Source organism: Adiantum capillus-veneris, chromosome 19, assembly GCF_014529385.1.
Source record: "Adiantum capillus-veneris isolate H3 chromosome 19, ASM1452938v2, whole genome shotgun sequence".
Classification (NCBI taxonomy): domain Eukaryota; kingdom Viridiplantae; phylum Streptophyta; class Polypodiopsida; order Polypodiales; family Pteridaceae; genus Adiantum; species Adiantum capillus-veneris.
This window is the reverse complement of record NC_140949.1, coordinates 71,666,922-71,681,214: the sequence shown is the minus strand read 5'-3', so window position 1 is coordinate 71,681,214 and position 14,293 is coordinate 71,666,922. Positions and strand designations below refer to the sequence as shown.

The following is a 14,293-nucleotide window of genomic DNA, read 5'->3' as shown; positions in this document are numbered from 1 at the left end:
TCATATCACTTGCATATTACAATAAAATGCAACGAAGCTTTCCATCAAATGTGGAGTAAAATGTGCTTCTGAAAACATTTGTAGCACTAGGTTATCCAAAAATATGAGTAGAATATTTTGGATATAGCTGTACTGTAACTAGCTATTTTGAAAACAATTGTTGCATATGTTGCTCGAATATCTGATGAAAGTAGCACTGCTTGCAAATACAATCCATTGTCCAAATTTTGCTATGCGCAACTTTGCCTCAGATTTTCGCATTTCATTTGCAAAGTTTACATTTTGCATACATCACACACAACAGGATTTGTACGCTTAGATTTATGTCGATAGATTTACATTGAAAAGAATACAAACTTTGACCTTTGCTAGTATTCAATGTCAGACACCTCACTGTGTGGTCCGTTAGGACCTAAAGGAGCCTGCTCCCCCTGTGTCATTTGAACTTTTCTGGAATCGTTTGAACTGTCATAGTCAAATGTCTGCAGGTGGATCAGCACTTTATGTTGGGCCCTTTTTGCAGGTTGTTTTAGCTGCCTTGATCACATGCATGGCCTGGTTCGGTGCAGGGATATCTGGAACTTACCCGAAGTCATGGATACCTGCCTCTATGGATGAATTTGAGCTTGCTTTGCAGTTTGGCATCTCAGTGTTGGTGATTGCTTGCCCATGTGCCCTAGGGTTAGCAACTCCAACTGCTGTCATGGTGGCAACTGGTATAGGTGCTTCACAAGGAATCTTGATTAAAGGTGGTCAAGCATTGGAAAGCACACATAAGGTGCTTGAGAAAATCACTTATGTTCAAGTTAGCAAGAAGAAGCCTGTCTTTTTGCTTCTGACAATGTCACAATTTCAAATAAGATGTAGGTTCAATGCATTGTGTTTGACAAAACTGGAACTCTCACAGAGGGGAAGCCTGTTGTGACCAGCACAAAGTTATTTAGGGGCCTTCCTCTTTCAAATTTTTACAGACTTGTTTCTGCGGTTGAGGTGAATATCTTCTGGTTTTTGCAAACATATTTTTCCTCAGGTCTGTCTAGGCTTAGAAAAATGAAAAGGCTACTTCTTATTGCAGGCCAACAGTGTGCATCCAATAGCCAGGGCAATCTTGCAGTATGCGCCAGCATTGTGTGAAAAGACGAATGATTCAGATTGGAACTGTCAGGTTGAAAATTTTGAGCTTGTCACGGGGCAAGGGGTGCATGCAATTACAGGTAATAAAAGAGTTGCAATAGGAAATCGGAAGTTAATGCAGAGCCTAAATATTGCATTATCAGAAGAGGCACAGCAGCATCTTCAAAGTATGGAGGAACTTGCACAGACAGCTGTGTTGGTTTCGTTTGATAATCAAGTGGTGGGTATCATTTCTGTGTCCGATCCAGTGAAGCCAGAAGCAGCTGGTGCTATCTCTCTACTGCAGTCTTGGGGTATACGAAGCATTATTGTGACTGGAGACAACTGGGGTACAGCCAGGGCTGTAGCGCGGGAAGTAGGAGTAGACACTGTCATAGCTGAAGCAGAGCCAAGTACAAAGGTTGACAAGATCAAGGACCTTCAGGTACTGCTTTTGCTTCGGTAACTTTCCTGCATTTGCTAGATGCACACTTAGTATAATCTCTAGAGGTAGAGGTGAATGTAAACTAGCTTCTTGTTAGAATTAAGAAACGCTTACTGCAAATCACATACTTCATGAAACGTAAGGATTCTCAAATTAAACTAGCCATAAACTCCCAAATATGAAGCTTGGTTGATTTCAAAGTACTTATAAACTACATAACAAACACTGTTGCTGGCCACAGTCCACTGCTCAATGAGGATAGGAGAAAGCCTTCCCTGTGAAGAAGAGGATGCAAGCCTTGTCTATTCAAAGGCTTGAAGGGCCTCTGTGTCTCTTTCTTCAGACTGATCAACTTTCAAAGTATGGCTTTTAGCAAAATCCTGTAACAGGGAGTAACTACAAAAGAGATTCCCACTCTTCTTCTAACTTGCCTTGAGCATTCTCGATGAACTCAGCGCGATGCTTTTCAAGGGGACAGACTACTGCAGTCATACGACTATCTTTAGAACGTGATGCTTGTGCATATGGCTTAGCATGTGAAGAAGCATTGGCAAAGATTGTATCATTGTAGAGTCCCATTTGACTCGCTTGGTGACACAATTTGGGTCTCGAGTTTTCTCTATTTCAACATCTGGGCCCCATCATGTCAACCATTTTCAATACAAATTTTGGTTCCTAATCCAAAGCCACCATCTTTCACTCTCTCTCTCTCTCTCTCTCTCTCTCTCTCTCTCTCTCTCTCTCTCTCTCTCTCTGACTTTGTTGAAGGAAATGTGCAGAGCAACAAGTCATCTGCAACAGCACAGCTGAACGAAGCAGGTAGAATGGTAGTCGACACTGGCATCCACCAGCAAACCAACGAATCTGTGCGTTTTGATCTGTGGCTGGCAGTCGAAGAAAGGAGCCTCTTCTTCAAAAGTTTTGGGGGTAGTCCAACCAACCATCACCATCTCTCAATCTCCAGCACTGATGGGTTTCACCCCACGACCCTTCATAGAAGCCAGGATGAAAAAGGCCAAGTCTCTCCATACCCCTCCCCCTTCTACAAACAGACCATCATTCGCCTGTGTCCTTGCAGCCCCCCCCCAAACACCATCCTCTCAATCTCCAGCACTGATGGGTTTCACCCCACGACCCTTCATAGAAGCCAGGATGAAAAAGGCCAAATCTCTCCATACCCCTCCCCCTTCTACAAACAGACCATCATTTGCCTGCGTCCTTGCAATTCGAGTGGCTTCAAGCTGCCCTCGCTAGAGTACTTGAGGAGAACAAAGACCTCAAACTGCGCATTGGTGCACTTGAGGCAAAAATGGAGACGATGGAAAAATCTGCCCTCACCAAAGCTGAGGAGACAGAGACGAGGATCGAAGAACAAACCAAAGATATGACCACACACATCTGCTCGAAAGTGGTCATGCGTGTCGTTGAAGCTTCGCGGGCGCTGAGTAAAGCCTTGGTCAGCGACAACTTCAACAAATTTATTATGACCATCCAGCACACTGTTCCGCAAATATGACTTGACTTTAGCAATGTGTCAGCACCAAGTGTTATCACCGACATCATGAACGCATTCCGAGTGACATTCTTCAATTCAAGAATAGTGAAGATCGTTTCCGACTCCTTCAACAATCTCGTCTCCTCAAAGTTACCAAATATGGTTTGCCAAAGAGCTTACTCTCCTACAACTCAAAAACAAAGGGGAAGAACTCAAGAAGGTGATTGAGGCTCGTGCACAGGGTAAGTGGGCGGTCTACCGCGGTGGACGGGCTATCAAGAGTTTCAAACCCTAAATCTACGAGCGAAACACCAAAGCGCCCCCCCCCCCCCCAACCCCAACCCACCCCCACCCCCTCCGGTGCATCTATGCTTTTTTTGAAGGTTGCTTTGCCAAAGCTCATGTATCACCCAATTTTGTAGACATTCGAGCCTCCCCGTAAAATTGTATCAACCATTCTCCCTCTCCTTTTTTGAGAGAGGATACACTCTTTGTACGTTGCTCTTGGTCCCATGGGTCATATGTGAACTCTGTGAATGGTAATTAGATCTATCTATCTCTTAGTCACTCTATTTCAAGAATACATAGAAGCCAAAATTAGTGCATATGAACACTACAACAGCAATTTACAAGCTTAAATAGAGGAAATCAGCAAAAACAGTGGGGAAAGCAAATTTGAAACCCTAGAAATGCAAGAAAACAGCAATATGTACCTTAAATCAGGTAACAAGTCTCTCTCTGAGCTCCAGAGAGCTAGATGCCCACGTCTACAGGGGTGACCACGACATCGACGGAGGCTCCACCAGAGAATCAGGACTATTCTAGCACGACATGGGAGATGCCCAGTAAATTTATTTACAGAGGCGGACATTGATGAAGCTCTTCAACGACCGATGCAGTACTTTCTCGGACAACGCCCGATGCCGGGCATCATTGGGCATGGATGATGATGATGATGATGATGATTTTCTGGCTAATGATTTGAGTCTTCTAGTTTTAATCTTTTACTTTACTTCATTTTATTTTTGTACCCAGACATTGGATTAGATCCACAAGGATTGTATCAGTTTGGTCTCATAGGTCATTTTGGCCTTTTGAAGATGTTTAATATAACATTTCATTTCATTTCTCTCTCTCTCTCTCTCTTGACAGGATGAGGACCAGGAGGGCTTACGATCATGACGGTCTAGTAGCGGAGCACTTTATACATGCTAGGGATATGCTGATGGAGGTTCTTGCAGTGTTGTTCAATCGTGCCATGTGTGAGGGATTACCTGAGACTTGGAGGTTGTCTACTATTGTGCCTATATTCAAGGCAGGTGATCCTACAGAGCCTGGAAATTACCGCACTATTATGGTTGGACACACACTGGCACGATTGTATGCATCCATTATTGAGCAGCAGTTGAGTAACTGGGCAGAGGGTGAGGGTGTACGGGCAAAGGGACAGGCAGGTTTCAGGAGGGGTTTCTCCACTCTTGACCATATTCTGACACTCAGAGCTATCATTGAGGAGGGAAGGTCACATGGGAGACGGATTTATTGTAGCTTTGTGGATTTCCGCAAAGCATTTGACATGGTACCGAGAGCTCGACTGATGCGCAGACTGCAGGAGATGGGGGTGCCCACAGTGTTGATTTGGGGGATTATGGCTTTATACAGATCAGTGATGGGACATGTACGCACCCCAGAGGGGATATCTGACTTAGTTCACTCCACTATCGGGGTGAAACAGGGTTGCCCATTGTCTCCTACTCTATTTGGTATGTATGTTGATGAGGTGTCTGATTACATTGACAGAGAGGGTGATAGAGGTGCCCAGCTGGCAGGGACGTGGATCCCATTGTTGTTATATGCTGATGATATTGTCTTGATCTCTGACTCACCAGAGGGTATGCAGCGACAGTTGGATGCATTACACAGTTTTGCAGAGGATAGTGGATTGTCTGTAAACCTTGGTAAAACCAAGGTCATGGTGTTTAACACCACACCGCAGTGGATCAGGAGATCGGCACCGACCTTCACGTATGGTCAAGAGATTGTGGAGTATACAGATGCATACACTTACCTTGGGATAGTCTTCACTGGGCCGAGGTTTTCTTTGGGGAGAGCAGCAAAGACTAGACTGACCAGAGCTTATGCGGCCTTGGGAGGCTTGGAGAGGATGTGTTCGCAGGTTCAGTTCCAGGAACCTCGGACAAAGTTATGGCTCTTTGATACTTTAGTAGCCTCAGCTATGATGTATGGGGTACAGGTATGGGGACCTTCTGTAGGCCAGGATGGTTGGAGAGGTATGGAGAGGCCCTTGGTATCTATGATCTCCCGATTGATTAGAGCCAAGGCCTCCGTACCTCACGCGATCATTCGAGCAGAGCTAGCTGCCCCCCCCATGGAGATTGAGGCGCTTACCAGATCAGTGTCCTTTGTGCACAGCCTATGGGATACTACTAGAGACAGATATGCTAGATTGGCCCTTGAGTCTTCCAGACAGTTAGCTCTACAGGGGGACACTTCATGCTGGTATGCACAGATGACTTCATGGTTTCAGACGCATGGCTTCACCATGGACAGGTTGCCCCCTTTCCAGTATTCTCTTCAGGCACCCTCGCTGTCTCTTACACGGGTGGAGATCACTAGACTCATTCGTCAGGACCTGATCCAGCTCGACACCAGGAGGACATGGATAGAGCCGCCTCAGGAGTTGAGCACAAAGATGGCTTTCTATAGAGAGCATCTTCTCCACCTCACAGGAGATGGGTTTGTGATTCGACCCAGCTACATGGACACACATATGTCTCATGGTTTGCGTTGTGCCATTGGTCAGATACGCACATCCTCACATCAGCTCGAGATTGAGACCGGTAGATTCAGAGGGATACCAGCAGACAGCAGGATATGCCGATTATGCCAGAGAGAGCCAGAGACAGAGTTGCACTACATATGTCATTGCACAGTGTTCTATGAGATACGGGGGCGTTTCCACTGCTTATTCAGAGAGGGTTTTGGTCCTCTATCTAGGGTCATGAGTTATGAGGATCAGAGATGTCTTGGACTATATCTACTTGAGTTACACAGGTATAGAGACACTTTACTGGGGAGAGCTAGAGAGAGGCAGTCCCAGAGACACATTACAGATTTCTTTTCACTAGATATGGGACAGCCAGAGGAGTAGCCACCACTGCAGAGCTCGTCCCACACTCATTCGACCACTACTGGCACTCTCATCGACCGAGCATTGGAGCTACAGAGATACAGACGACCGCGACTGAGGAGAGGAGCTACACAGCATCGACGGAGACTACAACAGAAGATTCGAGCCATATTCTCTCGACATCCAGAGTGCAGATGAGGATGGATCCTCACCATTTCTTCCATCTTTGTTTCACACACTGTTACATCCAGTTTACCGGGTACCTATTGTATCAGCTGCTACACCCACGTAGTTTTAGATTGTAGTAGTAGTAGTAGTATTTTGTTCCACTTCTAGTTCTTTTCTAGTTCTTTTGTACCCAGACATGGTATTAGATTCACTATTTTGTAACTGATTGGTCTCATAGGTCATTTTGGCCTTTTGAAGACGTTAATATAACATTTCATTTCATTTCATTTCTCTCTCTCTCTCTCTCTCTCTCTCGGGATGGAGATGTCATTCTTTTGGGAGACTTCAATGCCAGGATGGGCTAGTCTCAAATAGCTTTCTACGATACCTCAAAGGAAATGTTGAGAGAATTGGATGTCAGTGATATGGGATTGGCCAGGTGTTCCTAGGATGAAGAGCACACTGGATATGGAGGATATATGACAGATTTAGGGACTGCACATGGAGTGGTCATCTTGAATGGCCTTCAAAGATTTCCAGCATCAAGTGAGTTCACTTGTTTTCCTCATAGACATGGGGCCAGCACAGTGGATTATGTTTTGCCTCAGCCCAATTTCATACCCTCTATTCAGGCCTTTAGAGTTGGCGGGCCCATGCCTATTGGGGTAGCAATAGATCATACTCTCCTCACGTTTACCGTCTCATTCCAGTTCAACACAACTCGACTGACATAGACACCTACGCATTCGCAATACAATGCAGTCATCGACCCTCACTGGCAGAGTGCTAGTGATTAGCCCGCGAGGCTAGGAGTGCGTGAGGTCACCTCGAGGAGGTGAGGCCGGGTGGTATGGGATGCTCGGTCTTACAGGTGCACGCCTACGTCCTCGAACGTTGGTCCCACCACGGGGAGTTGTCGGATGGTGACAATGGTTGGGTGGTTCGTCCGACACGTGTCTATAGGTGTTCCGTGTAGCTGGGAGATCCACTCCGTGTGTTCATTTCATGGTATCAGAGCCGGCTTGGCTACGAAATGGATCGTGTGCACACCTACGGATCAGGGCGAGTTGAATAACCTCATTTTTGAGTAATTTTAATGACTAATTGCCGAAATAGCATGCTTTTCTTCTCTAATGTGTTACTTGGTGACTACTGCACCAATATTGTACATTGTGGATCCTAGCAAACCGTTTGTGGTTGAAATGGATGCTAGTGATTATGCCATTGGTGTTGCGTTATACCAGGATGGACGTCATGTTGCGTTTGAAAGTAAGAAACTCTCTAACGGTGAGATGCGTTCTCCAACGTATGAGAAGGAGCTTTACGCCGTAGTTCACGCCTCGAGGAAATGGCGACACTACTTGTATGGCTCTATGTTTGTTGCATGGACAGATTATCACTCCTTGCGCTATGTCTGTGATTAAGGTGATCTTAGAGGCTAGAAGGCTAGATGGGTTGAACTTATGCAAGAGTTTGACTTTGAGATCCGTTACAGGAAAGGATCCAGCAATTGAGTTGCCGATGCACTCAACAAGATTCCTGAAGTTAATGCCTTGTCTATGGCTGAAATCTCGACGGATCTCCGAGGGCTATGTCGTTCCGGTAGCTATTTTGGCAAGATATGGAACGAGGTCGAAGTGCGGCATGACTCGTGTATAAGCTTGGGTGGTCCGGAGACCCAAGTGAGTCGTGCCGGAGAGACGAGATAGCGACAATATTCCATTAGAGGTGGACTATTGTTCAGAAATGGAAAGGTCTACGTATCGGAAATCAATGACGCTCGACGAAGGATTTTGTTTGAATGCCACGATGTTCCTAGCGTCGGGCATCCAAGCATCCAGAGAACTTTAACTTTGGTCAAGCGATATTTCTATTGGCCAAGGATGCGCTCTTACACAGAGAGCTATGTGAAGAGATGCGCTCAATGTCAGGTCAATAAGGCAGAGCGCCTTAGAAAAGCTGGTCTGCTACATCCATTGGAAATCCCAGATGGCAAGTGGCAAAGGACAACGGAAATATTCCATTAGAGGTGGACTATTGTTCAGAAATGGAAAGGTCTGCGTGCCGAAAATCAATGACGTTCGACGAAGGATTTTGTTTGAATGACACGATGTTCCTAGCGCCGGGCACCCAGGCATCCAGTGTACTTTAACTTTGGTCAAGCGATATTTCTATTGGCTAAGGATGCGCTCTTACATAGAGAGCTATGTGAAGAGATGCGCTCAATGTCAGGTCAATAAGGCAGAGCGCCTTATGAAAGCTGGCCTGCTACATCCATTGGAAATCCCAGATGCCAAGTGGCAAAGTATTTCCATGGACTTCATCGTTGGTTTGCCAAATACTAGTGGGGGCAATGACATCATTTGGGTTGTGATCGATAGACTTACAAAAATGGCAAAATTTATTCCAACAAAGTCGACAATAAAAAGCCATGAGTTGGCGGTTGTATTTGTCGATCAGCTTTATAAGCCGTACGGTCTGCTAGAGGATATCGCCAGTGATCGAGATACTAAGTTCACTGGTCGATTTTGGCGAGATGTGTTTGCTCATCTTCAGACGAAGTTGAGTGTGTCGTCTTCTGACCATCCTGAGTTCGACGGACAAACTGAGAGAATGAATCCGACGTTAGAGGACATGTTGAGAGCTCATGTCTCTCACTGATAGTCTGATTGGGAAAGGTATCTTCCACAGTTAGAGTTCGCTTACAATAGTAGCAAGCATTCTGCTATTGGATTTAGCGCATTCATGCTGATGTATGGATTCGAGCCTACATCCCCAATTGGATTGGCTTAGAAAACGAAGCTCGTGATTTCTTGTATGATATGCAAGAAATGCTCGAATTGGCTAAGGATAGTATAAGAACGGCTCGTGATCGAGTCACTATTTATGCTAATCAAAAGAGATCTCCGAGGACTCTAGATGTGGGACAATGTCTATCTAAGGATACCCAAGGATTTCAAAACCATGCGAACAGGAAAGCATTATAAGCTTTCAGCTAGATATTGTGGTCTGTTCTTGATCACAAAGAAATTTGATCAACGTTTTATCATATTGTTTGATCCAGGTAGTATGCATGATGTGATTAGTGCCTCTCTTGTTGAGAGAGCCCGCCTAGAGGTCAGTCAGAAATCTCCTCTCGAGGTTTCTAGCTTCGCTCGCGGTATGGACTCTCTCATCATGAAAGAGTGCCTTGATGTGTTGTTTATAGTTCAACAGGTTGCTTTCCGTAGGAAATTTCTTGTGTCTCCTCTTTCAGGATGTGATATGCGTTTGGGCATTAGATGATTTCGTGAGCATAACTCTCTCATTGATTGGAGGCTAACACTCTCACATTAAATGCCAAGACTGACTCCCCCATCATCATTCGTGCTGAGGAAGGTCTGCATTCTTTGCCTCTCATTTCTCATGTGCAGGTAAAGCGTGAATTACAATGAGGAGCACAAGCGGCATTCATCTATGCTGCTCCAGTTTCCCAGAGCATTCGGGCTCCAGATAAGTATTCAGATTTATTTACCAAGTTTAAGCATCTCTTTTTGCAGGATGATCTTCCACCCCGTCTCCCACCTGAGCGGCTGGAGGACCATCGCATCGAGCTTATGGAGGGGACACAGCTTGTCAGCAAGGCTCCCTACCGTTTGAACAAGACACAGGAGGAAGAGTTAGAGCGGAAACTCACGGAGTTGGTGGCTCGAGGATTTATACGTCCAGGTGTAAGTCCTTTTGCTGCTCCTATTTTGTTTGTTCGCAAGAAAGATGGTTCGTCTCGTTTGTGTGTTGATTACAGGACATTGAACAAGATGACCGTCAAGAACAAGTTTCTAAATCCTCACATTGAGTATATCCTTTTCTGTACGGTAGAGAGTTTACAGTTCGCATGGATCATCAAGCCCTCAAGTGGCTCCAGTCTATGTCTAGTGTACATTGGAGTGATCTCCAAGCACGGTGGTCATAATTTTTTGAGCAATTTGGAGGTTTGATTGACTATGTGCCTGGAAAAGCTAACCTTGTTGCAGATGCGTTGAGTCGCAAACAACAGATTCTGGCTCTTGAGTCAAGATCCACAGTTTCTATTCAGGGTGTGTCTTTTGACAGCATGAAGAACCAATATGCGGATTCCGAGTTTGGTAAGCAATGGTTGCAGGCTCTTTCCCAAGGGCCAAGCAACTATCTCATTCGTGATGGTTTGTTGTGTTTTTGTCAACGTTTATGTGTGTTGCCCTCTCTCAGGCCAACCATATTGCATGATGCACATGACTCTCTCACGGGTGGGCACAGGGGAATGAACACCACTTTGGAAAAAAATAGAAAGATTCTTTTATTGGCTTAAAATGCGAAAGGATGTGTTTCGTTATGTCACACAATGCACTATATGTCAAAAGGTAAAAGCTCCTCGGGGTAAGCAGCAAGGCCTCTTGCTTCCGCTGCCTATTCCCGATGGACCTTTTCAAGATATTTCCATGGATTTTGTGACTAACCTTCCACCAAGTTTGCATTCAAGGAACACTCGATGCTTGACAATCGTTGATCGTTTCAGCAAGTTTTGCATATTGATTCCTTGTAAAGCCACAGTCATCGCACAAGATGTAGCACGGTTGTTCATAAAGCATTGGTACCCCCTCTGTGGTTTGCCAAAATTGATTGTTTCAGATAGGGATGTTAAGTTCACGTCCAATTTTTGGCGCACACTCTTTGAAAATTTTGGCATTAAGTTGAATTTTCATCCGCTTTTCATTTACAGCCAGATGGTTAGATAGAGATTTACAATCAGTTGGCTTTTGATGTTTTGAAGTCATATGTGTATGATCAACAGTCTCAGTGGGAGCTCTATCTCCCATTGGTCTAGGCTATTTTGAATGACTCTTTTTCCTCTGACATTGATCGAACTCCGTATGAGGCAGCTTTTGGCCGTCCATTCCTGTCACTTTTGACTCGCTCGGTCAGTCAAATGCTTGATGCCAATGCTGAAAGTCAGTCATTAGATGAGATTTCTGAGAGTGTGAAGCTTCGGCTAAGCAAGGCTCATGAATCTTATTTAGGGCAGGCTAATAAGCATCGTCAGGATGTTTCGATCAAGGAAGGGGATTGGGTGTATTTAAGAATCATGAAGCAACATCTTAAGCAAGTTGGTAAGAAGTGTCCCAAGTTGTCTTTTCGAATGTATGGTCCATTTCTTGTCATTAAAAAGATAAATGAGGTTTCAATGAAATTACAGTTGCCTAACTCATGGTCAATGCACAACGTTTTCCATGTTTCTTGGTTGAAAGTGTTTCAGGGAACACCTTCAAAGGACATTTCGGAAGAAGAAGAACAGGAGATCATTGATAACGCTGAAGTCATGGAGCCGGAGCAAGTGTTGCTGCATCGGTTTCGACATGGTTCGAAGAAGCAAGTGAGACAATACTTTTTGAAGTTCAAGGATCGAGGAACCCACGAAGAAGTGTGGGTCGACGAAGAGTTTTTCAAAGATTACCCAGAGTTGTTGGCAGACTACAAGGAAGCTATGCAGCTTGGTACCAGTACCTCACTTTAAAAAGGAGGGGATGTCACTTGACACATCCAACCCTATGTGTCCGTGGACAAGCTACAACATGACCAGGGTTCAGTTCAGTCAAGTGAGTCTAGAACATGAAGTGTTCTGGCACTTTTGTGAGTCTGTTCGCAAACCGTGCATGCCCAGACACTTAGAGAGATGCATATCCTCTGGTTGCACACATCTTGATCATCAACATTACCATCAGAATCCATCAAGGGAATTTTCCAGCGCGTAGAACCTATTTTTCCTATTTTTGACATTTTTCACTTATTAATTTTAAGTGACTTTTGTTGGGAACTAGGTAGGGCAATTTTGCTAATGAAATATATAAGCAACCTAGCGCTAGCACTATCTGGCAGAAGAGGAGAAAGTGCATCAGACAATTCATTTGCAGCAGGCTTCTCTCTCCCCCTTTCAGCAAGAACAACCCCCCATCAGTGTGGCGTTCTTCAGCACCTAAACTCCAGCGATTTCAGTCCTGCACTTGGCGATTTCAACAGCGTTTTCAGCCATTAGGCCAACGTTTTTGCAGCAGCGATTTCAGCCTCAGGCCGACGTTTTCAACAGGCAAATTCAGCAAGCAAAAGGGCATCAGATCCAACGTTTGAACAACAGAAATTCAACAACTAAAGACAGCAGATCCTCGTCACCGTCGTCTCCACTCATTGCATCATAGCTTCTCAAGTTTGCATTAGAGTCTTGTACCAGTTTGTGCAATCAAAAGCATAGACATCTCTCGCCATCGAGAGAGGGGCCCTTGGAGGAGGTTTGACAACTTCCTGGTGTCGTATTCTTCTCTCTATCTCTCAGTCTCAGCACCTTCATTCACATTGTTTATCCACTTTGATTGTGTCCATTGCACTCTCTCACTAAAGGAACGAAAGGCTCTCCCTTCCGTAAGTAAAAGGAACCTTGAGCACAGTTCGGAGCACTCATCTTGAGCAAAGTTCAACATTCACTTTCGCTGCACCTAACATTGTACCAGCTTTTGTATCAACTATTATATCAGCCCTAACTCACCACATCCACCCCCTTACTCATAGCCCCCTCTCATACCCCCTACATTCAGTAGTTAGGGTTTTTCATAGTATCCTTTTTCAATAACTTTTCTTTATTTTTGGTACCTAGACATTGTATTAGATTACATCATGTTGTAACTATGTGGTCTCATAGGTTGTTTTGGGCTTTGAAGACGTTAATATAGCATTTCATTTCATTTCTCTTCAGCGACCGATGCAATACTTTCTCGGACAACGCCCGATGGCGGGCATCCTCGGGCACTGATGATGATGATACTGATGATGATTTTAGTCTTTCACTTTACTTCACTTCATTTTTAGTTTTGTACCTAGACATTGAATTAGATCCACCAAGATTGTATCAGTTTGGTCTCATAGGTCATTTTGGCCCTTTGAAGACGTTTAATATAACATTTCATTTCTCTCTCTCTCTCTCTCTCTCTCTCTCTCCCCCCTTCCAGACCCTACAGAGCCATGCCCATCTACGAGCACCTTCTTTACCACTGGGATGCTACTGATGGCCATTGACAAGATGAGGACCGGGAGGGCATATGATTATGACGGTCTAGTTTCGGAGCATTTTATACATGCTAGGGACATGTTGATGGAGGTTCTTGTAGTGTTGTTCAATTGTTCCATGTGTGAGGGGTTACTTGAGACTTGGGAGGTTGTCTACCTATCTTCAAGACAGGTGATCCTAAAGAGCCTGGGAACTACCGCACTATTATGGTTGGACACATTGGCACGGTTGAATGCCATCCATTGGTTGGGCAGAGGGTGAGGGTGTATGAGCAAAGGGTCAGGCCGGTTTCAGGAGGGGTTTCTCCACTCTTGATCATATTCTGACACTCAGAGCCATCATTGAGGAGGGCAAGTCAGATGGAAGACGGATTTATTGTAGCTTTGTGGATTTCCAAAAAGCATTTGACATGGTACCGAGAGCTCGATTGTGATGCGCAGACTACAGGAGATGGGAGTGCCCACAGAGTTGATTTGGGGGATTATGGCTTTGTACAGATGAGTGATGGGACATGTACACACTCCGGAAGGGGTATCCGATTTAGTTCTCTACTATTGGGGTGAAACAGGGCTGATTGTGTTGATATCTGACTTACCAGAGGGTATGCAACGACATTTGGATGCACTACACAGTTTTGCAGAGGATAGTGGATTGTGTGTAAATCTTGGTAAAACCAAGGTTATGGTGTTTAACACCACACCACAGTGGATCAGGAGATCAGCACCTACTTTCACATATGGTCAGGAGATTGTGGATTATACAGATGCATACACTTACCTGGGGGTAGTCTTTACTGGGCCGAGATTTCCTTTGAGAAGAGCAACAAAGGCTAGACTGACTAGAGCTTAT

General features: G+C 44.9%; 1 protein-coding gene across 4 annotated transcripts in view; it reads left to right on the top strand.

Moving 5' to 3' along the window:
• The window catches only part of LOC147434217 (putative copper-transporting ATPase HMA5), an 85,244-nt gene that overhangs the window by 54,548 nt on the left and 16,403 nt on the right, over positions 1-14,293 (top strand). For 2 of the 4 annotated variants that reach the window (XM_086490781.1, XM_086490780.1), the window contains exons 3-6: positions 524-778; positions 868-990; positions 1,076-1,558; positions 2,338-3,098. In XM_086490781.1, the coding sequence (XP_086346907.1) occupies positions 524-778; positions 868-990; positions 1,076-1,558; positions 2,338-2,946 (1,470 nt within the window). In that variant the 3' untranslated portion in view covers positions 2,947-3,098. Of the gene's footprint in view, positions 1-523; positions 779-867; positions 991-1,075; positions 1,559-2,337; positions 3,099-14,293 lie in introns of those variants that run through there. The other 2 variants (XM_086490782.1, XM_086490783.1) reach the window with 1 other exon arrangement.